Source organism: Elephantulus edwardii, unplaced genomic scaffold (genome assembly GCF_000299155.1).
Source record: "Elephantulus edwardii isolate Elephantulus edwardi_28Jun2011 unplaced genomic scaffold, EleEdw1.0 scaffold00028, whole genome shotgun sequence".
Taxonomy (NCBI): domain Eukaryota; kingdom Metazoa; phylum Chordata; class Mammalia; order Macroscelidea; family Macroscelididae; genus Elephantulus; species Elephantulus edwardii.
In genome coordinates, this window is record NW_006399778.1 from 6,151,328 (window position 1) to 6,177,470 (window position 26,143).

Consider the following 26,143-nt stretch of genomic DNA (forward strand, 5'->3'; position numbering starts at 1 on the left):
CATTGAGACGTAATCCATATTGAAGGCTGCATTCCTTGATCTTCTGCAATATGTACTTCACGTCCTCCTCCTGTTCAGTAAGCAAGGTTGTGCTATCTACCTAATGCAGGTTATTGATGAGTCTCCCTCTGATCCTGATGCCACATTTCTCTTTATAGAGTCCACCTTCTCTAATAATTTGCTCAACATACAGATTGAATAGGTATGGAGGTATACAACCCTGACACATTCCCTTCTTAATTTTAACCATGTAGTATTTCCCCGTTCTCTTTGCACAACAGCCGCCTGGTCGAAGTATAGCCTTTACATGAGCACATTTAAGAGTTCTGGGATTCCCATTCTTCTCAATGTTCACCCTAACTTGTTATGCTCCACACAGTCAAATGCCTTTGCATAGTCAATTAAGCATGAATAAACACTGTTCAGGTGTTCTTTACTTTCAACTAGAATCCACCTGACATCAGCATTGATATTACTGATGCCTTTTCTAAATCTTTCTTGAACTTCTGACATTTTCCTATCTATGTACTGTTATAGCCATATTTGAATTATCTTCAGCAATATTTTGCTTGCATGTGATAGTAATGCTATTTTTCGATAGTTTCCACATTGTCTTGGATCAATACAATGTTGTGAGTGATAGGATATTGTTGTTGTGATTGTGTACCATAGAGTTGGAACTGATGCATAGCTCATCATCTGGTGGGCTTTCAGAGGAAGTTAATTGCACAAGATGAGTTTGCTCATCCTTCTCCTGCGGAGCAGCTGGTGGCCTCAAAAAAAAAAAACAACAACAAGGAACTCATTCAATATTATTCAAAATGGGTGAGCCTGAAGGATATTATGCTGAGTGAAATATCTCAGTTGCAAAAGGACAAATATTGCATGGTGCCACTGCTGTAAAATGGGACTGATATCAGGGTGGGGGTAAGACTGAGAAAAACTGGATAAATTTTGTATACTGCACTGAAACAGATGAGGGACTGAATAATTTAGAAGCGATGTATGATAGGGTATTATGGTTATCACAAGAATCCACAATTAAAGTTGCATAGTGGAATGTACTTGGGGTGGTGGGAGGGGTTTGGGGGATTGTGTACCAGGGAGGGAGTCTTACTTTTCAAAGAGAGGAGCGAATTGGGGGGCAGGGGCAGAGGGCTGGGCGGGTAGAGAAGTGCAACAATGAATGAATGGAAATCCAAATTCTCTGTAAATGTTCATTAAAATTATTTTTTTAAAAAGTGTGCCTTTGGGATTGCAGTGCAACTTCTTGCCACTAGGCTAACAGAGCTTCCCGATAGGTGCTCTTTGTTTGCATTTGGATAATATCCTATTAATGTGACTATTATTCAAATATGTGATCCTATGCCTAGAGCCAAAGAGGAAGAAATTGAAAATTTTTACCAAAACTCACAGTCCAAAATTGACTACACATGCAGTTAAGGTGCGTTAATGACACTTGGTGACTGGAATGCAAAAGTTGGAACCAATGAAGAAGGAAAAGAAGTTGGAATATAGTGTTTGGTAATACAAATAAGGCTGGAAATAGAATAATCAAATTTTGTATTTTCAATGATTTATTCATTACAAGTTGTTGTTGTTGTTATGTGCCGTCGAGTTGTTTGTGACTCATAGCGACCCTATGTACAAAAGCCCTGAACCCTGCTCTATCCTGTGCCAATCACATTGCCGCTGACACACCCATCCTGATTATCCCAGTCACTGAATCAGTCCACCTCATAGTGGGTCTTCCCCTCCTGCGCTGTCCCTCCACCCTACCAAGCATGATGTCCCTCTCCAAGGACCTGTTTCTCCTTAGAATGTGTCCAAAGTATGTCAGACGAAGCCCCAGAATCCTTGCCTCCAAGGAGTAGCCTGGTTTAACCCGCTCTAGGATGAATCTGTTTGTTTTCTGCAGGCCAGGGTACATTCAATACTCTTCTCCAGCACCACAACTCAAAGACATCAATTCTCCTTCTATCCTCCCTAGTCATTTTCCAGCTCTCTGATGCATAACAAGTGATTGCAAAGACCATGGACTAAGAAAAAAAAAAAGACCATGGACTGTATCAGGTGGACCTTAGTCTCCAGAGACACACCGTTGCTCTTGAGTACTTTAGAGAGGTCCCTAACAGCAGACTTTCCCATCGCAATACATTTTTTTATTTCCTGACTGCTGGTGCCAAGAGTGTTGACTGTGGAGCCAAGCAAACTGAAGCTATGAACAATCTCAATCTCTTCACCATCCATCCTGATGCTACCAATTGGCCCAGTGGTGAGAATCTTTGTCTTCTTGACATTGAGCCTCAGTCCGTACTGAAGGCAGCAGTCCTTGACCCTCTGTAGCAAGTGTATGAGGTCCTCCTCAGTTTCAGCAAGCAGGGTTGTGTCATCTGCACAATGCAGATTGTTAATAGATCTTCCACTAATCCTGATGCCACACTTCTCCTCATAGAGCCCAGCCTCTCGGATAATCCGCTTTACATACAGGTTGAAAAGGTATGGAGATAGGACACATCCCTGGCATACACCCTTCCCAATTTTGAACCATTCAGTGTTACCCTGCTCTGTTCTGACGACTGCCTCTTGGTCCAAGTATAGGTGTCGCATTAGCACAATTAAATGTTCTGGCATCCCCATTCTTCTCAGAGTCAGCCACAGTTTGTTATGATTCACACAGTCAAACACCTTTGCATAATCAATGAAACACAGATAGACATTCTTCTGGTATTCTCTGCTTTCAGTTAAGATCCATCTAACATCAGCTACAATATCCCTAGTACCATGACCCCTTTTAAACCCAGCCTGAACTTCTGGCAGTTCTCTGCTGATGTGCTGTTCCAGTTGTTTTTGGATAATCTTCAGTAGAATCTTGCTTGCATGTGAAATGAGTGATATTGTTCTGTAGTTTCCACACTCAGTTGGGTCATCATTCTTTGGAATGGGAACAAATATAGATCTCTTCCAGTCAGTTGGCCAAGTGGTTTTTCTCCAGATTTCTTGGCACAACTTGGTGAACACATCCAGGGCAGCCTCTGTTAACTGAAATATGCCAATTGGTATACCATCTATCCCTGGGGCCTTACAAGTACCCTTTATAAAAAATATAAACAGTGACTTCATACATGGACCCCATCTGAAGAGATGCATAGTAATCAGATCAACTACACCTGTGGAAGGAATCACTGGAGATATTCAATATCAGCAGTCAAACTGGACCAGGTCAGACTGTCAGTCAGACTACAGATTACTCATGTGTAAGTTCAAATTGAAGCAGAAGAAAATGAAAATAAGCTCACAAGAACTAAAATATGATCTTGAGTCTATTCCATCTGAATTTCAAAATTGTCTTAAGAATAGGTCTGAAGCACTGATTCTCAATGATAGATAGAATGTTGTGACAGGATGACATCACAGATAACATCCATGAAAAAATCAAAAGGTTATTACAAAGACAGAGGACAAAGAAAAACCTGAAATGGATGTCAGAAAAGACTCTTAAAATTGCACTGAGCAATTCTAGCAAAATTAGAACTCCAAGCCAAAGCAACGGGAAAATATGCTGAAGTGAAAGGGCTGAATAGAAGATTTTTAAAGAGCAGCTTGAGAAGACAAAATAAAGTATTATGGAATGTGCAGAGAGCTGGAATTGGAGAATAAAAAGGGAAGAACTTGTTCTACATTTCTCAAACTAAAAGAACTGAAAAACAAATTTAAGCCTTGAGTCACAATATTGGAAGATCCTCTTGGCAATATATTTAATGACCCAGAAAACAGCAAAAGAAGATGGAGGAAATACACAGTCACTGAACAACAACAACAAAAACACCTGACTGATACTGAAAAGATTAAGGAAGTACCATATGAGCAGGAGTCAATGGTATTGAAGGAGGAAGTGGAAGCTGTATTGAAGGCATTGGCAAAAAATGAGGCCCTAGGAATCAATGGGATATCAATTGACTTGTTTCAATTAATAGATGCCACCTTAATTGTGCTCACCAGTCTATGCCAGGAAATTTAGAGGACAGATGTCTGGTTAACGGATTGGAAGAGGTCTATATTTGTTCCCATTCCCAAGAAAGGTGATTTAGCTACTACTGTGAGGCTGTTTTTTCCCCCTTCAAATCTCTTAGCTGTTGTTTTATGCATTTTGCAGCCTATCATTTGGTGCATAGATGTTGGCCAACATTGTGTCTTCTTACTCTGTTGTGCCTTTAATCATTATATAGTGCCCTTACTTATCTTTTATGGTGATTTTCATCTTGACATTTATTTTATAGAGATTAATATTGCCACTTTTTTAATGGATACTATTTGTTTGGTCTATACTTTTCCAGGCTTTGAGCTTTAGTCTTTTTCTTCATTTCTTAGATGTGTCTCTTTCAGGCAATGTATTGATGGGCTTTGAGTTTCTTTATCAGCTCTACTATGCTTTTCTCGAAATTGGTGTGTTCAAGCTTTTCACATTAAGTGTAATTATTGACAGACCAGATTTTATTGTTGCCATTTTGCTTTGTTTCTCTTGTGATGATTTCTAAAATTTCTTGTACTTCTTTATTTATAGTTTTAGTTCTTCTATCATTTGTATCTTTTTCAGTAGCTGTTTGTGTAGCTACACATTGATATATTTCTTCTTCCTTCCTGTATCTAGGGTATTAATTTGTTCTGCAATCTGATCTGCATTTTTAAGAAGAATTCTTTTTTCATAATGTTTGAAGCTGCCTGATGCTTTCTTTACATTATTTTAAGTCTTCTTGATGTGTGTGATGCAGTTTCTATTGTGTTTACATAGATTGTTGACAGTTCTTTATCTTATGATACTATTAATAAATTGCAGATTTAAGGTGTTGCCTGTGATTGAGTTTTTTGGTGGCAGTCTTCCCTGCTGGCATATTATGTTACTGTTTACTGCGACAAGCTACTCATCTGGTTGTCCTTTGAGCAGCAAGGAGCTAGAGTCTTTCCCTTTGTCCACTTGTGGTGGGCTTGCTTCTCTGTTTTGTCCTGCAGTTTTATGGGGGGAGGTTTCTTCCAGGGGTAGGCAAAGTCTCAAGAGTGTTGCCTAGGATATATTGCTCAGGGAAAAGGACCTCGAAAGTGACAAGGTACCAACAATGCAGGCCCCAAGTCTCAGCAGTTGCTAATGACCATGTATGTATCTATCCCTTCTCTCAGTGCTGGTTGGGATGGGAGCTATTCCTACCTTAGCAGACAAAGGCTCAGGAAAGCACCAGCTTCTCTCCAGTACAGCTCCCAGTTGCAGCTTCCAATGCAGCTCCAAATGCAGCTCCCAGTACAGCTCTCAACAAGGTCTGGATACCTGTTATTGTCCAGAAGGCTCAGGGAAGTGCCAACTTCTCAACAACCGTATCCCCCTTTGTGCAATATGAACCCAGACTTTATTTTTCTCTCAGGAATTTTCCCTGAAACTTTAAAAGACCCAACTTCATGTTGTTTTGTTTATTGATTATTTATTTATTATAAAGTTTCTCTGTGTTTGAAAATACAGTTCATTTATCCATTCTACTATTGGAAGACATTTGGGCTGTTGTCACTTTTTGAATATCATGAATAAAATATCTAAAAATGTCCTGTACATGTGGGGGACATTTGTTTATGCTTTTTAAAAATTTATACTTAGGAGTAAAATTACAGGATTATAGGATATGCTTATGATCAGCTTTACTTGATACTGTCAGTGTTTCCAAATGGCTGTGCCAATTTTATTTCCTACAAGGCAGGTATGAGAATTCTAGTTGCTCTATCCTTGCCAACATTTTTATTTCATATTGATTGTAATTTGCATTAGTCAGTGAGATTCAGCTCCTTTTCATGTGTTTACTGGCATTTTAAATATTCTCCTTACAGATATGATTGCTTAAGTATTTTGCTCATCTTTTTTTCTACTAGATTATTTGTCTTTTTCTTACTTATATATGTTCTTTAACTACATTAGAAAGGAAATATTTGTTGGTCGCAGATAAAGTGTCTTTCTTTAGCCTGCAACCTGTAAGCCCTAGTGGCTCACTCTGCTAACCAAAAGGTAGGTGGTTTGAAGTCACTAGGTGCTCTGTAGAGAAAAAGGAATCCATCTCTTTCTGTAAAGATGTACAAACTTGAAAACACAATGAGCACGTCCTGCAGGGTCACTGTGAGTTGGAATTGGCTCAATGGCATTGGGCTTGGTTGATTCTCTCTTAATGATGTGTTAATGAACAGAAGTTCTTAAATTTTAATATAGTTGAGTTTATAAAAACATCAAAGGCCTTTTGTTTCAAAAGTGGTTGGCCAGTCCTTATTCCTAGTCTGTCTTAATCTGGGAGCTCCATTTTAGTACAACACCTGACAGGCACTGTACCCAGAAGAACATACAGTAAACAAGCAAATACATATATATATATATATATATATATATATATGTATCTGAGAGAGAACTGCCAGAGTTTCAGGTTGGATTTAGAAGAGGCTGTGACATCATGAATATCATGCTGTTGTTGGAAGGATCTTGGCAAAAAGCAAAGAATATCAGAAGAATGTATTTTTTTTTAACAATGCAAAGGCATTTGACTAAGTGGATCATAACAAACTGTGATTAACATTGAGAAGAATGAGAATCACAGACTACTTAATTGTGCTCGTATGAAATCTATATCTGGACCAAGAAACTGTTTCCTAAGCAAAGCAAGGGAACACTCATGGTTTAAAATCAGGAAAAGTGTGAGTCAGGGCTGTGTCATTTCTCTATAACCATTTAATTCGTATACTAAGTAAATTACTTGAGAGTTGGAGTCTGTGAAGAAAAATGTGGCCTCAAGATTGGAAGGAGATTAATTAACAACTTGTGTTATGCAGATGATACAACTTTACTTTTGAAAGTGGAGAGCTTGAAATACTTCAGAAGATAAAAGATTACAACCTTCAATATGGATTACATTTCACCATCAAGATAACAAAAATCCTCTCGACCAGGCTGATAGACAACCTAATTATAGGTAGAAAAAGATTAAAATTGTCAACACTTTCATCTTACTTTGAATTACAATAAACAACCTTTGCACTGGCATTCAAGAAATCAAGACTTATTGCACTGGGAATGTCTGCTGTCCAGGACATCTCCAAAGCAGCCCTGATGAGCAATGACATCAATTTGAAGACTGAAATAAATGCACCTGATTCAAGCCATGGTATTTTCAGTCACTTGCTATGTGTCTGAGAGCTGGACAGGGAATAACAAAGATAAAAGAAGAATTGACACCTTTTGAATTATGTTAATGGAGAAAAATACTGAATGTCCCACGGCCTGCCAAAAGAACCAACAGATATGTCTCGGAGATGACACAGCCAGAGTACCCCTTAGAGGCAAGGATGAGAAAGCTTTGTCTCACATACTTTGAGCATGTTGTTAAGAGGAGCTATTCTTTGGAAAGGGACATCATGCTTGGAAAGTTGAAGGATCAAAAAAAGAGAGGAAGACCCTTAACCAGGTGTGATGACACAGTGACCGAAACAATGGGCTCTATGATGTCAGAGATGTAGAAGTCATAGGATAGGATGGGGTTCAATCTTTTCCTTTATTAGTGTGCATAGCTATCCTATTAATGAGACTTTGTTCACCTCAATATTATTTCTTCTGTTGTTGTTATGTGCCATCAAGTTGCTGAGACTCATAGCAACCCTATGTACAGGCTAGATTCTTCTCATATTCCACTTGGTTTTTTGACAGTTTTCAATTTCCCTAGATTCATAATTTGTACATTACAATTAGTAACAAATGTGTGCAGGTGTTTCTCCTCAGACTTTGACATCTACTGTATACTCTTATTGTTGTTGATTGCTGTTGAGTTGAACATGACTTAAAGTGACCCCATGAACAAAAGGCCTGAAGTGCTTCCACAACTATCACCATTTATCAAAGTTCACAGACTTTCCAGAGTCATACTGTTTAAGAAGTGGAGATATAAGAAGACAAGCAGCTTCAACCCAAGACCACCAGTAAGGTGATAAAGTGAACTTCCTTTCCCCCTTCACATCAACGCCCCTGTTCAGCATGAAGAAGCCAGAGAGTCTGTGCCCAGTTCCCAAATGAGAAACCCACAAGTGAAAAAGATAGTTTGTTTAATCACCATTGGACTGTGCTTACCATTGCCCTGAATCATCTGGTCCCCACTGGATCCTTTTTGTTTCCTTCACCTGCTCCCCCACCAACCAAATTGTGCAGCCTTGCAATTGCATCCCTGCAATTTTCATCCCTGCCTATCCTCACCCTTCTGCTCCCAACCCTCACCTCCATGTATCCCCAACATGGTTTTCCCAATAGTTTTTTTTAAAAAAGAAGTGGAGATATATATATAATATACATATGAACAGACCATAAATTGTGCATATGCAACTTCATACTGAAGTTGAAGTAAATTTTTAAGTCCACAAAAAGCCCAAATACACCCTTGATTTTTTTCCAATATGAATTTATAAACCATCTGAAGATTAATTTGATTCCTTGAACACTGATCGCTGAAGACCACATACATTGTGGGATAACATCAAGGATGCCATCATATATGAAGAAAGCAAAAGATTATATCAAGGGCAAACAAGAAAGATAAGACCAAAGTGACTGGCAAAAGAAACTCTGAAACATATTTTTAATCCTATAGAAGCTAAAGTAAAAGGAAGAAATGACATAAATAAGAGAGCTGAACCAAAGATTGAAAGGTCAGTTTGTGAAGACAAAGCAAAGTAGGGGTGGCAGGGAGGAAAATGTGCAACAATGAATGAATGTAAATCCAAAGTCTCCATAAACTTTTCATTAAAATTTCCATTAAAACACACACACACACACACACACACACACACACACACACCGATTACTTTGCTTTGTCTTCATGAGCTGACCTTAAACAGTACAAAGACCTGGAGCTAGAAAACCAAATGGGAAGAAGCTGAAAAAGCTCAACAACATCAAAATACGTTTCAAGCTGCAATACTGAAGCTTTCTTCCCCCTAAAATCTATTTTAATGGGAGCTTACAAATCTCAAAGGCCTTTCTAGACAGTCATTCATAGGCAATAATTACCATCAAATGATGCAATTAACTTATTGCAATGTCTAAACAAATCCTTAGTGTATATTGCTATTCCCTTCACCCACATAATACTGAAGAATTCTCTAGGATTCTTGTGAAATGACACAAGAAGCACCAAAAGAAGAAAGAAATCACTACCAAGTTGAACTGGTCAACAATAAATCTTTTCAGAAAGTTGCAAATAATAAAAAAAACATTGGTACTGAAGGAAGAAGTCCAAGCTATACTGAATACATTGGCAAAACAAGGTTCCAAGAATTGATGGAATATCCATTGACATATTTCAGCAAACAGATGCAGCCTTGGGAGAGTTCACTCTTCTATGATTAGAAATTTAATTGTATGAAACACAGTATGAATGAAGAATAGTGTGGACCACAATGTACATGAACTTAATTTAAAAATATGAAATTTTTTTAAAAGAAAAAAAAAAGACATTTGCTTGGCCAACCAACTGGTACAACAGACTGTGAAAATCATCAAACAACATGATTAATATCACATGTACGTAAAATCTTGCTGAAGATTATTTTTAAAATAACTTGAACAGTACATTGACTGGAAACTGCCAGAAACTCAACAGGCATTCAGAAGAGTCAGTAGATGGAAGATATCATTGCTGATGGCTTTCCACTAAGACAGAATAACAGAAAGATGTTTGTTTTATTATCTATGCAAAGGCATTCAATTACGTGGATCAAAATAAATTGTGGATAGCAATGAGAAGAAGGGGAATCCCAGGTGAGTTAATTGTGTTTACATTGTTGTTGTTAGGTGTCATCAGTTGAGACTCATAATGATCCAATGAATGACCCAACCCTTTGCCATCCTCATCACCTCTGACATACTTGAGCTCATTGCTGCAATCACTTGTGTCAAGCCATCTCATTCCAGGCTTTCCTCGCTTTTGATGACCCCCACCTTTTCAAGCATGACGTCCTTTTCCAAGAAATAACCTATCCTAACATGCTCAAAGTATGTGAGATGAAGCTATGCCACCCTTGCCTCTGGTTGCACTTTTCCAAGACATATGATTGTTCTTTTGGCAGTCCATGGGCTACTAAGTACTCTTCTCCAATACCACAACTCAAAGGCATTGATTTTGTGTAGCAAGTGATTGAAAATACTATGGCCTGAATCAGGTGCACTTTAGTATTTAAACTGATAACATTACTCTTTAGCATTTTGGAGAGGTCTTTGCCAGCAGATTCTTACAATGTGACATGTCTTTTGATTTCGTGACTGTGGTATTGGTTGTGGATTCAAGTAAGATGAACTCATTTACAATTTCGATCCTTTTCCTCCTAACATGATGTTGCCTATTTTCCTGGTGGTAGGATTTTTAGGGTTTTTTGTTTGTTTGTTTGTTTTTATGTTGAGATTAATACATATTGAAGGCTGGAGTCTTTAATTTTCTACAACAAGCACTGCAAGAGTTCTTCACTTTCAGCAAGCAAGGTTGTGTCATCTGCATAGTTCAGGTTATTTAAAGATATGGCTCTGATCTTGATGCCACATTCTTCTTCTTAGAGTCCCTCTTATCAAATTATTTTCTCAGAATACGGATTGAATAGATATAAAGGATACAGTTTTGATACACATCTTTCTGGATTTTACAATGTGCAGTGTTCCCTTGCACTGTTCAGACAACAGCTTCTTGTTCTAGATATAGGTTTTGTATGAGCAGAACTAAATATTCTGAGAATCCCATTTGTCTAAATGTTAACCATAGTTTGTTAACAAAAGCCACAGTCAAATGCCTTTGTATAGTCAAGAAAAGACAAATAGACATTCTTCTGGTATTCTCTGCCTTCTCTGCACGGCCCTTTCTAATCTTATACTCTGTGAAGTCCAGCCTTCTGCCCTTTCCGAACCTCTTGACTCATTTCATCAATTCAAGGAGACTTGAATTGATTCAAAGGGATTCATCTGGATCCCCCGTTCCTGTACTCGGAGACATAAGCTGTTGTTGCTAGGTGCTGTCAAGTGCAACTCATAGTGACCTTATGAACAACAGATCTGAACCATGTCCTATTCTGTGCCATCCCCCCACCTCCTCACACACTAGAGCACATTGTGGTAGCCGCTGTGTCAATCCACCTGGTTTGAGGGTTTTCCTCCCTTTGCCATCCCTCCACCTTTCCAAGCATGACGTCCCTCTCTCAGGATTAGCCTCTCCTACCAATGTGCTCAAAGTATATGAGATGAAACTTTGCCATCATTGCCTCTAAGGAGCACTCTGGCTGTACTTTCTCCAAGGCATATTTGTTTGTTCTTTTGGCAGACCATGGGATATTAAGTACACTTTTCCAAGAACCACAACTCAAAGACATCACTCTGTGATCCATATTCCTTGTCCAGCTTTCAGATATATAGCAATTGACTGTAAAGACCACAGCCTTCGTCCTCAAACAGACATCATTACTCATCAATAATTTGGAGATAGATGTTCTTGACTACAGGCTTTCCCAGTGCAATGTCTCCAGATTTCCTCACCGCTGGTTCCAAGTGTATTGATTATGGATCCAACTAAGATGAAGTCCTTGACAATTTCAATCTTTTCTCCATCAGTTGCTGCCAATTGGTCCAGTAACAAGGATTTTTGTTTCCTTTATGTTGAGATGCAATCCATATTGGAGGCTGCAGTCTTTGACTTCTTGTAGCAAATAACTTTAAGTCCTCCTCACTTCCAGCAAGCAAGGCTGTGTCATCTGTATAACAAAGGTTACTGAGTCTTTCTCCAATTTTGATGCTACATTCCTCTTCATATAGTTACAACCTTGAACACCTTTTCTAATTTTAAACCACGCAGTGTTCCCTTGCTCTGTTTGCATGATAGCCTCTTGGTCTAGGTCTAGGTTTTGCACAAGCACAATTAAGTGTCTTGAGATTCTCATTCTTTCTGTTAGCCATAATTTTTTATGATTCAGACAGCCAAATGCTTTTGCATAGTCAATAAAGCACAAATATTCTTGTTTTCTTTGCTTTAACTTTCCACAGGAGGTAAGGTGGGGACCATTTTATTGCTAACTTCATTTATTGTCCATTTCAAGAATCCTGTTCCTTTGTTGATTTCGATATCTTGAAAATCATAGAATCATAAATTTTGTCCATCTTTTTAGGTGTTTTTTCTTTTTTCTTTTTCAAGGTAGGAGGATGAATCTAGTTTCGTCTTGGCTAAAAGTGGAAGTTGGATTATCTGGAGTTCTTTTATAAATCCTACTATTATGTTTGTTTTCATTAAAGGTGCTGCTCTGATACATGCCATTCCACCAAAACCATAGTCAAAGGTAATCCCTTTTTCAGTTAGAAAAGGTTCAGAAGAAACATTTTCCAACCCCCACCCTCAGGGCAAAATTCTTCCTTTTGCCTTCTTTATCTTTTCTTTCTAAGGAGCTCTGGCTTAGGACATTGCATTGCTAACTCAGTAGTGACACATCCCTGGGAATTCTAATCCATCAGTCACTTAGTGGCAGAAAGATGTGTAATCTCCTCCCATGAAATGTAAAAATCCAGTGAAGGGTCAGTTTATAAATTGGTTCCAAATTGATGGCAATAAATCAGAGCTTCTTTTTTACCTCCTTTTAAAATTCTCTCAGTTTTTCTATTGACTTAGACTTTAGAAATAAATTCTAGGAAACCTTGCAGCTACTTTTTATTTCTTCTTTGCTATGTACCTCTCCTTGAGCACAAAAGACATAGACAGCCACCTACCCAATCAGGGAGATGCAGAGGGTGTTTTGAGAATAAAAACCAACCCAAAACATATACCATCTATTGATATCTCTACATATTGTCTAAAAACATATATTTAAATTCTTTTACTTGCTTTGTCTTCTATTCAGGTAAATCAGGTCAGTTGTTCTCTCTGACAGCAGGGAGTTGAGGTAATATACTATCTATATAGTGGCAAGAAGCTGCATTATAATCCTGAAGACACATGGTTCGAAGCCACCAGCTGCTCTGCGGGAGAAGGATAGGGAATCCCCTTCTGTGAAATTAACTACTCTGCAAACCCACAGGAGGGTCAGCTATGGGTTGGTTCTGACTTGATGGTAGTCAACAACTACAACATTGTATGATATATTATTATAAGTAATACTATTTATAATGTAATAATAGATAATATCAGTAATAAAGGATTTAATTTATTTAGAATTTGTGAAACAGACCATCAACTGCTCATATGCAAGTTCAAACTGAATGTAAAGAACATTAAATAAAACACACAAGAACCAACATTTGACCTTGAGTCTATCCCACCTGAATTAAAAAAAATAATCTCAGGGCTCTCTGCTCCTTGTCAATCAACAGATAGACCTCTCCTCTCGTGCAGCCTCAGCTGCATCCCTGAGACACAATGGTGAAGGCTGGAGTAAATGGATTTGGCCGCATTGGACACCTAGTCACCAGGGCTGCTTTTAACTCTGGCAAAGTGGATGTTATTGCCGTCAAATGACCCCTTTATTGACTTTAATTACAAGGTCTTTATGTTCCAGTATGACTCCACTCATGGCAAGTTCAATGGCACTGTCAAGGCTGAGAATAGGAAGCTGGTCATCGATGGGAAAGCTGTCACTCTTAGCGAGGTCCCACCAACATCAAGTGGGGTAATGCTAGGGCCGAGTATGTTGTGGAATCCACTGGTTTCTTCACAACCTTAGAGAAGGCTGGGGCTCACTTGAAGGGTGGTGCCAAATAGGTAATCATCTCTGCTCCTTCTGCTAATGGCCCCATGTTTGTGATGGATGTGAACCCTGGAAGTACGACAACTCTCTCAAGATTGTCAGCAATGTCTTTCCTGCACCACCAACTGTTTGGCCCCTCTGGCCAGGGTCATCCATGACAACTGTGACATCATAGAGGGACTCATGACCACAGTCCATGCCATCATTGCCACACAGAAGACTGTAGATGGCCCCTCTGTGATGGCCGTGGAGCTGCCCAGGACATCATCCCTGCATCTGCACTGCCAAGGCCATGGGCAAGGTCATCAGTGAGCTGAATGGGAAACTTACTGGCATAGTTCTTCACGTCCCCATCCCTAGTGTGCCAGTAGAGGATCTGACCTGTCATCTGGAGAAAACTGCTAAATATGATGACATCAAGGAAATAGTAAAGTAAGTATTAGAAGGGCCCCTCAAGGGCATCCTGTGATACACTGAAGACCAGATTGTCTCCTCTGACTTTAACAGTGACACCCACTCTTCCATCTCTGATGCTGGGGCTGGCATCACCCTGAATGACCACTTTGTCAAATTCATTTCCCATATGACAATGAATTTGGCTACAGCAACCGAGTGGTTGACCTGATGGTTTACACGGCCTCTAAAGAATAAAAGCTCCTTGGACCACCAGCCCCAGGAATAGCACTAGGAGAGAGAGAGAGAGAGCGCCTCAGCTGCTGGGGAGTCCTTGCCTCAACTCGATCCCCCACACCCACACACTGAGAATCTCACATCCTTGACTCTGTTTCCATCCAGTCCCCCTGAGAAAGGGGAGGGGCTTAGAGAGCCCATCTTGTCATGTACTTGATGGAATACTACACAGCATGCAGAAGCAATGATTTCTAAAATGACTACATAACTTGGGAGAGACTGGAGTGCATTATGAGTGAACTAACTCAGTTCCATCAGGACAAATACTGTATAAGACCATTATTGTAGAAAACCAGATAACTAGTAAAATGAGTATGAGGATCCAAGGGGGGAGGCTAGGAGCAGAAGGGTGAGGATGGGCAGTGTGGTAATCATAGAGTTGTACAATTTGATGGGTAGAGGGGAGGAGTGGGTAAAGGAAATCGGAAAGATCTAGTGTGAAAAACAATGTATGCAAACTTTGTAAGCAAACTAGTATAAAATAAAAATGTATGTTTAAAAACAATGTCCATTGTACTAAAATGGACAAAAAGCCATCTCAGGAACAGTTGTTTTTTTTTTTTTTCAGGAACAGTTTTGAGGCCAGATGAGCTGTAGGAGGTTATAAAAAATATTATCCATGAAAAATTCAAAAGGTCATTATAAAGACAAGGAGGAAGAAAAGACCAAGATGATTGTTGGAAGAGACTCTGAATATTGCATTAGAGTGTCGAGAAGCCAAAGCAAAAAGAAGAAATTATGACAGAAGATTTGAAAGATATGAACAGAAGATTTCAAAGGGCAGCTCAAGAAAACAAAGCAAAGTATTATAGCAAAATGTGCAAAGAACTAGAGTCAGATAATCAAAAGTATTGAACTTCCCTTAGCATTTCTTAAACTGAAAGAACTGAAGAACAAATTTAAGCCTTGATTTGCAATAGTTCAGGATGCTATGGGCAGAATATTGAATGATCCAGGAAGCAATAAAAGAAAAGGGAAGAAATACACAGAGTAAAAAAAAAAATACACAGAGTCACTGTACCAAAAAGAACTGGCCAACAGAGAAGTATTTCATGAAACAACTTATGTTGAAGAGGCAATGATGGTAAAGGAGGAAGTTCAAGCTGCTTTGAAGAAACTGGTAAATAACACGGCCCCAGGAATTGATGGAATACCAACTGACATATTTCAGTAAACAGATACAGTCCTGGAAGTGCTCACCAAGCTGTGTCAAAAAATCTGGGGGACAACCACCTGGCAACCAACTGACTAGAAAAGGTACTTATTTATTCCCATTCCAAAAAAAGGTGATCCAATTGAGTGTGGAAATTATAGAAAAATGTCACTAATTTCACACACACGCAAAATCCTGCTGAAGATTATCCAAAAGCTATTGGAACAGTACAACAACAGAGAACAACCAGAAATACAAACTGGGTTTAGAAGAGGCCATGGCACTAGGATCTTCACTGCCAATGTCAGATGGATCTTGGCTGAAAGCAGAGAGTACCAGAGGAATGTTTATCTGTGTAACATTGACTATGCAAAGGCACTCGACTGCATGAATCACAACAAATTGTGACTAACCTTGAGAGAATGGGAATCCTAGAACACCTGATTATGCTCATGCAAAACCAATACTTGGACCAGGAGAGAGTCATTAAAACAGAGTAAAGAAACATTGCATGGTTCAATATCAGGAAAAGAGTGCATCAGGGATGTGTCCTGTCTCCATATTTTTTCAGTCTGTAGGTGGATCAGAGTATTTGAGAGGTGGGACTTTGTAAAGAGGATTGTAGCATCAAGATTGGAAGAAGACTCATCAACAACCTGTGTTATGCAGAGGATACAACCTTACTTGCTGAAACTAAGGAGGTTATGACACATTTGCAGCATAGTCCATATTGCAAGGACTATAGTTTTCAATATGGATTGAAGCTCAATATCAAGAAAACAAAAATTCTCACCACTGGTCCAATTGACAGCATCATGATAGACGGAGAAGAGATTGAAATTGTTAACAATTATAACTCACTCAGTTCCACAATCAACGCTCTTGGCACTAGCAGTAAGGAAATCAAAAGATGACTTGCATTAGGAAAATCTGCTCTCAGGGACCTCTCCAGAATGCTGAAGAAAAAGGATGTCACTCTAGAGACTAAAATACACCTGATCCAAGCCATGGTCTTCACAATTACTTGCTAAGCATCAGAGATCTGGACAATGACTAAGAATGACAGAAGAAGAATTGCTGCCTTTGAGTTGTGGTGCTGGAGAAGAGTATTGAACATACCATGGACCGCCAAGAGAACAGGTCTGTCTTAGAGAGGGTGAAACCAAGCTGCTCCTTTGGAGGCAAGGATTTTGAAACACATACTTAGGGCATGTAGCCAGGAGGGACCAGTCTTTGAAGATGGATATTATGCTTGAAAGGGTTGAGGGACAGCACAGGAGAAGATGACTCTGGATGAGATGGATTGACACAGTAACTGGAGTAAGGAAGGTAGGTGTATCAGAGATAATGAGATTGGTTCAGGGTAGAGCAGGATTCTAAGCTATTGTGCATAGGGTCACTATGAGTTGCAGGTGACTCAATGGTACATAACAACAACACATAATATATTAAAATAATAGAATAAATATAGTAATATATAACATTATTAATAAAGAAATAATTTCATTTATTTTGAAATTACTAAGAGGCAGGTTCATGAGGAAGAAGCACAGCTTAGAGCTTAAGAATTTGGACTTCAGAACTGGGTTCAGCCTTCAGTAGTGTGTGATTCGGGTCAATCCTAAGCCTCAGTTTCCTCATCAATACAATTTGTTTCAAATAGTAGCCTTTCAACTTGAATGACTACTATTAAGAGTAAGCTCCTTGTTTTGTTCTTCTTTTTGTTTGTTTTCTTAATTGAGAGACTAAGAAATGAGCCTTAAAGATAGCTTCCATGCAACAACCTCTCAGCCTTAATGCACATCCTTCTTTTGGTGGTTGGTGGTGGTGGGGTTTTTTTTTCTGTTTATGTATGTGTTATCTCTCTCAGAACTCTCATGCCAAGATAATTAGTAATCTTGTACTCAGTGAGCAACAAAGTCTAAGTTGACCCCAAATTTTATTTGAGGTGAGTATTGCCACACACTCTATCCTCATGCCCCAGGGGTGAGTGAAAGGGCTTTCCCTCCTTCTCAGGTAATGAGGCTTTCTGAGATCAGAGTAGGCTTCCTAACCTGATCCAAAAATGACATGACAGGAAGCTGACTTAGACTTTTTAATGTAGTAAAGGACAAAGGCCTGTGTTGTTAGAACTTTTAACCGGTACCAAATTCTTTCTCCTCAGCTTGCTCAGATGTGGGGCAGAAGGCAAAGTTGTTGTTGTTGTTATGGGCCACTGAGTTGATTAAGACTCATGGCGACCCTCTGACCAGCGGAGCTGAACCTTACTCTATACTCCACCATCTTTTTGACCTTCACCAAGCTCCAATTCATTGTTACGGTCACTGTGTCAATCCATCATCTTGTTGAGAATCTTCCCCTTCTCTGACACTCTACCCTTCTCAGCACAATGTCTTTTTCCAAGGACTGGCCCCCTCCTGACAACATGCTCACAGTATGTAAGTTGAAGCTTCAGCATCCTTACTGCTAAGTAGCACTCTGGTTGCACTTCCTCCCAGAAAGTCTGGTTTGTTCTTTTGGCTGACGATGGGACAGTCAGTGCTCTTCTTCAGGGCCACAATTTAAAGGCATCAATTCTTCTGTCACTTTATTAGTTGTACAACTTTCATATATGTAGGAAGCAATTGAAAAGAACATGGCTTGCATCAGGCTCACCTTAGTCTTGAAACAAGCAGACATCATTGCTCTTTAGCACTTCAGAGAGGTCCTTGACAGTGGATTTTCCCAATGTAACACATCTTTTTGATTTCTTCTTTTTAAAATCTATTTTAAAAAAAATTTATTATTACTTTCAATGAAAATGTATAGACTTTGGATTTCCATTCTTTCCCCACCCCCCCACCCCAGAACACTAACCTCTTGGAAAAGTAAAAGAAAAATTCTTTCATGTTTTACAATACCTCCCCTCCAGGTCCACTCCACTATGCAGCCTCCGCTCTGGACTCCTGTCATGACAAAAATACCTAATCACACATCCCTTTTAAACAGTTTTCTCCCTCATCTGTTTCAGTGCAATATATATTATTGAGCCCATCTTTCTCAGTCTCTTCCAACCCCAATGTCAGTCCTGTTTCACAACAGTGGCACCATGCAGTATTTGTCCTTTTGTGACTGAGATACTTCACTCAGCATAATGTCCTCGAGAGTCACACATTTTGAATAATATTGCATGAGTTCTTTGTTTTTCAATGCAGTGTGGTATTCCATTGTGTGAATATTCCACAGCTTCTCTATCCATTCTTTTGTTGATGGGAACTTAGGTTGTTTCCATCTCTTTGCTATTGTAAACAACGCTGTGATAAACATGGGTGTGCATATATCTGCTTAGGTGGCAGGTGTGGTCTCTTTGGGGTATATTCCCAGTAGTGGTATTGCTGGGTCAAATGGTATCTCTATTTGCAACTTTTTGAGAAAGCGCCATACCGTCTTCCAAGTGGTTGCACCATTTTATACTTCCATCAACAGTGAATAAGGGTTCCAGTTTCTCCACAATCTCGCCAGCATTTGTTGCTTGCTGTTCTGTTAAATTTTGCTATTCTAACTCGGGTGATATCTCATAGTGTTGGTTGTGGATCCAAGAAAAAGGAAATTATTGACAACAGCAATTTGTCATGATGTTGTCAGTGGTGATTATATCTATATATCTCTAGCTCTAGCTCTACCTATATCTATACCTATATCTCTATCTCTATCTATGTATAAATTAAATTATCAAATTATATATAAAATGATATTTAAATAGTAGCCTTTCAACTTGAAGGACTACTATTAAGAGCAGGCTTCCTTGTTTTGAAAAGTATTTTTATGTTTTGTTGTTTTTTAATTGAGAGACTAAGAAATGAACCTTACAGATAGCTTCCATATAACAACCTCTCAGCCCTAACGCACATCTTTCTTATAAATTATTGTTGTTGTGGAGTATCAGAACCATAGCTGACCCTCCGGTGGGTTTTCAGAGGCTGTTAATCACACAGAAGATTTCCCATCCTTCTCCTCTGGAGCAGCTAGTGGGTTGGAACCATGTGCCTTTGGGATTGCACTGGATGCTCTCTGGCGGGGGGTTGGGGGGTGGGGGGTGTGTGTATAAAAGATATATCTATATTTTTAAATGTACATATTTATTTCTTGTCAAAATGTAAATACTTTCATTACTGCATTTAAAATGAAACTTTACCGTACAGTTGTTTCCTACATATTCCACTGCATGTATTCGCTAATTTGTGTTTTTTTGTTGTATAGGTTACACTGCTGCATATCCAACACAATCCTCCATTCCTTCTAGATTTCGAACTTTGAAATATGCAACATCAGAAAGAAAAGGATTTAATAGTCAAGTCAAGAGATTCTATTATAAAAAGGTAATTACATTTTCTTTTTAGTCTGAATTTTAGCCTTGTTCTATTTGGCCTCACAAGATTGGCTACTTTATTTGACTGGTGTATTTATCTTTTTGAACAGTAGAGGGCAGGATTGTTTAAGGAGCCACACAGCGCCCTCTGTAAGGTGCCCTAACAGTAAATAAGCTTGAAAATGGGAAATCTACATCTGGATTAAAAACAACCGTGTTTGAATTTACCATAGTGCCACAGTAAATGAAAAAAAGAATAAAATGATTAGTTTTTAAATTATGATAAAAACAGTACAATTCAGATCGTAAAATTCTTATTTCTCTCTTTACCAGCCTTCCTTTCTGAAAGAAATATTTTCTTCAAATAACGAGAGAGGAAAAAAATAAACCAGTCTCATAAATCTAGAATTTTCTTTGAGATGAGGTTCTTTGATAAACTTCCGGGGAACAATTTTTTGTTGCTGTTGGGTACCTCAGAGTGGGTTTTCTCCACCTCTATCCATTCCCTAAATCTCTGTGTCACGTCTCTGATCTGAAAAGTTCCACTTGGCTCCTAACAGGCCCTTCCTTAAACCCTTGGGACTTTATAGGTAAGGATCCCTTGTGGTAAAATATGTTTCATCTTGGACAGCAGACTGAAAAAAATCGAGATACCAGCTGCTCCTCCTTTGAGAATTTATAGTCCCAGAAACCTAGTAAAAGGGTCACTGTAAGATTCAACTGGAGGACTGTGCTTTTCTATGTTTAGAAGTCTTGGTGGCATAGTATATATTGTGTTGCTAACCAAAAGGTTGGTAGTTCGAAGCTGCCAACTGCTCCTCACAAAAGCCATGGGCAAGCCCCTCTCAAGGAGATTTACAGCCTCAAAATACCCGGTGTAGTGTCGCTGTGAGGCAGCTCATACCATCTCAACCATCTGGTCTGGAGTTTGGCCTTCTCCTCTCTCACCAGCAGGGGCTGACGCAACCCACAGATCTCTTCCTTAGCAATTTTACTCCTAATGTGAAACAATGAATGAATGACAATCCAGCTTTTCTGTAAACTTTAGTGAAAATTACAATTTAAAAAATGGTATAAAATATTTCACTCCTTTTCTCATTAGACAAGGCCTTTAGAATGACATTCTTTTAGAAAGTCAGCATCTTAGTAACCTTTCACTGCATTTTTAAAATGTGAGTTTTACCCTCCTGCCTCACTAAAGTGGTGGGGGGGTGAATGCATGAGACTTTGAGGCGCCAGACCGTTCGCCCCACAGCCTGCTTCCTCCTCTATAGATGAGAATGCCCAACAAGAAGACCTAAGTTCCTTCCACTTCCCAGGTTTTAGAATTCTAAGGAAGAAAACATATATCTATGGTTTTCAATTTCTTACAGGCTTCCCCCCCTAAAGATGACAAAGAGGACATTTGCTTAGGTGTTTTCTCTCTCCTCTCTCTAGTCTTTCTGGCTGTCTTAACTGCTTCTCTGTTTCCATTTTTCTTTTCTGACTGGTTTATCATTTGTCAATTTAATGATAATATGGTGGCCTAGTGGCAAGAAGCTGTGCTGCAATCCCAAAGGTGTTCAAGGCTGCCAGCTGTTCTGTGGAGAAGGATGGGCAATCTCCTCCCATGTGATTAACTGCCTCTAAAACCCACCAGAGTGTCAGCTATAGGTTTGTTCGGACTCAACAGTGCACAATAACAATAACAAGATCCATTGATTGATAAAGTGACTGTAACAGTGGGCTTAAGGACAGCAGAGACTCTGAAGATGGTCCCAACTGGACAGAGTTTCCCTCTGTACGTAGGGTCACTATGCCTCAAAGCTGACTTAATGACACCTAACAACAATATAGTCCATCCCCAGTATATTAACAACCCAGCTTCCAATAAAAATAAGAGTAGCCACCATTTTTCTGGTCCCCTACTATGTGCCAAGTCATTTCTGGACCCTATCACTCATTCTCAGAACAACCCTTGAAAGGAAGGATTTATTATCTTAATTTAGCAGGAGAGGAAACCGAGACTTAGAGAAGTTCGGTGGCCCACCCAGTGTCCCAAGATGTCTAATACTGGGTTTGGCGCTTAGGGGGCCCTCCCTAAATATTTGCTGAATTAATGTTGAAAGAATTAGACCTCAAACCCAGCTCGAGCTCACTCCGAGCTCACTCCGAAGCCTCATCCTCTTCCCACACGCTGCACCACACCCCCGTTTGGTGACCTGCGAAGTTGTAAATTTGGTTTAGGAATGTCAGAGTGTTTGTGATAGGGCCTATTTGAAAGAGACCAAAGTCAGTGTAGGGCCAACTCTCAGGTTCTGAAGACTGAAAGCCAGTGAGCGAGGCTCGGGCTGAGCTGAGCGTGGAAGTCAGCATTCGAGGGACGTTCAAAGCACTTACAGTGCTCCAATGGCAGGCAGCCAGACCAAACACAGCATCAAAGGAGAAGTAGCTGAGAAATTGGATCCTGACTTTTCAAACCTGGATTGCTTTGGCATGGCAGTAGGAAAGCTTTCACCTGAACATTTGAAAGCATTTTGTAAATCAGTATATTTGATAAAAATGGCACAGGAACCACAACTCAGGGCCCCCCAGATTCTTTCCTCTCTCTAGCTGTGTTAATTTAAACTAGTCAGTTGACTCTTTTGGGCTTCAGTTTCCTCATCAGAAACACTAACTGTAGGGTTGTATCATTTTTAAGGTCTCTTCAAGCTATTAAGAAAGAGCTTCTGATCCTGTGCTCATTGTTCTCGTTTTTTTTCCTGAGGGGAACGGGCACAGAGAAGTTAAGGCTCTTGTTTAGCATCACCCAATAATTTAGTGAGGCAACACAAATTAAAAACAGATTTTAAAACTCCAGTGCCTGCCTCACCCCCCTTCTTAAACCATGAATCATACACACCCTCGTGTCTGTTCTCATAGCACGGTTGTGGCCTCACTTGAGTTCCGTGACCCACTTAGTACATCCTCACCGGAGAGAAGCCGAGCTGGCTGAAACGTGCGCTAGCCTGGGCAGTTCGGCTCTGCCGAGAACCACCAGGGCCTGCTGCCCAGCTCTCTTCCACTGGAAGCACGTGACAGCTGGGTGCAAGGCCGACAGCCAGCGTGCAGTCTGGCAGTTTTAGTTCTGGGATGAAGTTCACTCGCCTGCACATTTTACAATTGTTTGCAAATGTGTTGGTGACTTTGTGCACATGGAGTGACACGCATAAGCCCTGATGGACCATAACTCCACAGACGTTTGGACTTTTTTCTTCACCCACTTCTTCTCTTGCATCCCCAGGCCACTCTGGCTTGCCGTCATTGTTTCTCAAGCTGTGTCATTCGAAAGCTTTCACGAATGTCTTTGCATCTCCATTTTCTCATCTTAAAAATAAGGGTGTTACAGTGGGTAGGACCTTGCCAGGGATTAGGATTTTGTGATTTTAAGCCTGATCCCTTTCATGCTCCAATGATTGAATAGTGGTGGGACCTGGGTGCATTTAAAACTCATGTTACTTTCATACAGAATCCTAGAAGTAAGTCCATGCTCCTGAGTGGTAGGCAGGTCAGGATTTAATTTGGGGTGAAACTGTACGAAGTGAATACTGTTCACTCATTTAATAACGTAAGACACCAGAGCAATGCTATTCCAAATGACAGGGATCTTTAAATTAAAACAAGCTCAGTTTGCAGAGCTATTTGTGTTTCAAGGGCACAATTACCCCAAGTGTACACTCAGCTACATATTAAAATCAGCTATTGTGGCTTAAATCCCATTTATTATACCAATTTTTCAGACAATGACCCCAAGACACAAATAGGGCTTGGTAAGTAGTCCAGCAGAGCAAGATCAAACCCAGGTAGCAGCTCCTGGTTTCTAGACACCATTGCCCTGTGGGTAGTCAACAGGATCTGACCAGTGTCCCCCTTTTTAGAAGGGACCATGTCTTCGTTTGAACTCCCACAGGCCTGTTTTGTGGCTTTGACTACTATCTGCCCAACATTACCATAAAGTGTTGGTTTAACGTATCAGGTCATTTTAAGAAGTCTTTGTGGCAGAGTGCATACGTCTTGGATTGCTAAACAAAAGGCCAGCAGTTCAAGTCCACTGGCTTCTTTTTTGAAGAAACAGACAATCTCTTCCTGTAAATCTTTACCACCTCAGAGAACTGATGGAGAGGTGCTGCTGCTTTGAGTGGACTTCATGGCAACACTGTAGCTGCTTTACGGATTTATTTTTGTTTTTCAATTGTGATGAAAATACATGGCAGTGAATCTGAATCACCAGTTCATACATGTATAATATGGGACATGATTACTCCTGTCATATTGTACATCTGTTGTCACCATGCTTTCCCGTGAGGGCACCTCTTGTCTTCACCCACCAGGGAATCCCTGGGACAGCATTTCTGAGTGCTTCCAGCCTCATGCCCTCTCCAGACCTTTATAGCTCTTTAGAAATGGTTGAATGAATGAATGGCCCCAACTCAAATCTATGCATTTCTCATCAAATCTTGAGGACTCATCCATTTCTCACAGCTGTGACTGCCTTCTTCATCCCATTACTTGTGAGGCTGCGCCAGTATTTTCAGCCTTTAGCACATGACCCAGCAGAGAGTGGGGCTTTAATAAGTATTTGTTTACTTGATATATCAGCCTTTAGAGAGAAGAAGGCCCTTAGAAAAGGGAAGTATGGTTATTCTTCAGAGACAATTCTGATCATCTCTGATGCTTTGAAGCTACACGTTTCACTTCTCATGTCTGACCTTGTTTCCCAACCAGCCCTCTTCCTCGTCTGCTCAAGTGGCTCAGTGACACAGACACCTTTACTTTCTCAAACCCACGCTTCCCTTCTAAGGGAGCTCTGGTAACTTCGTGATAGGGAATTGTGCTACCAACCCAAAGGGATGTGGTTTGGATTCACCAACTGCTCCAGAGAAGAAAGATGAATAATCTCCTCCGGTGCTAATTACTGTCATTGAAACCACCCTTGAGAGCCAGCTATGAGTGGGTTCTGACTCCATACTACACAACAACTACCCTTGTTTTAGGTGTGCTCTCAAGAGGGGCCAATCCCTGGAGAAGGTCATCATGCTCCATAAAGTGGAGGGTCATGGAAAAAGAGGAAGCCAGCCGGATTGACACATTGGCTACAACAACAGGCTTGACTATACCAGAGATTGGGAAGGTGGCACCGGGTCAGGCAGAGTTCCATCCTGATGTACAGAATGTCACTTTGATTTGGAGCCAATTTAATAGCATCCGAAACAACTACAGCTCTTGACGTGGGAGACTAAGAAACACACTTTAAGGAAGTGACCGCCTCCATACATCTTATTCTCATTTCCTGGCTGCTCCCTTAGGGCTCCCAAGGGATATTCTATTTCTAACCTCTTCCTCTACCCTTCCCCTATCTTGCCACCCCCACCCCGTCCCAGAGCAATGTGTTCAGTTAAAAGACTAAGGTTGTGTTTGATTCAGGCTATGGTATTTCCAGTCACTTGCTATATGCATCTGAGAGCCAGACAATGTATAAGGATGACAGAAGAAGAACCAATTCCTTTGAGCTGTGGTGTTGGAGAAGAGCACTGACTATCACACGGATGGCCAAGAGAACATTTTCTCTTTTAAAGTGAGGCCACCATGCTCCTTGAAAGAAAGGATGGCAAACCTTTGTCTCACATATTTTGGATATGTTATTAGGAGGGACTATTCCTTGGAAAAGGACATTGTGTTCGGAAAGATGGAGGACCAGCAAGAGAGAAAGACCCTCAATGAGATGGATTGATACAGTGATGACAACAATGGGCTCAAGTATGTTAGAGATGCTGAGGATGGTACAGGATAGGACAGAGTTCAGATATGTTCATAGGGTCACTATGAATTGTACTTGATGGTGCATAACAACAATAACAACTGTTCTTATTCCCCTAGCCCATTCTGAACAAAAAAGGTTTTGTTTTCTTATTCAAAGTATGCTTGCTGGTTTTTCTTTTTCCCCTCCATAGTGATCAGAAGCATAAAAATGGTATGACACAGGTGTGTAGGGTAAGGACATAGTGGTGAAGAAAGGCACTCAGAGAGTCCCTTGCAACTTGGATTCTTATTCTCTGGGAATGCACTAAGAAGCTAAAAATGCATAGGAATCTCAAAATATTAGTAGGAGGTTTTTGAATTGTCATTCCAGAAGTGAGTTTTATTTCCAGAAGTGAGTTTTATTG

At 40.0% G+C, this 26,143-nt stretch overlaps 1 protein-coding gene across 1 annotated transcript in view; it reads left to right on the forward strand.

The window, feature by feature from the left end:
* Window positions 1-13,572: 13,572 nt before the first annotated feature.
* The window catches only part of STPG1 (sperm-tail PG-rich repeat containing 1), a 49,428-nt gene continuing 36,857 nt past the window's right edge, over window positions 13,573-26,143 (forward strand). Inside the window, exons 1-2 of the mRNA XM_006883654.1 lie at window positions 13,573-13,687; window positions 19,853-19,971. Of these exons, the coding sequence (XP_006883716.1) occupies window positions 13,573-13,687; window positions 19,853-19,971 (234 nt within the window). The remainder of the gene's footprint in view (window positions 13,688-19,852; window positions 19,972-26,143) is intronic.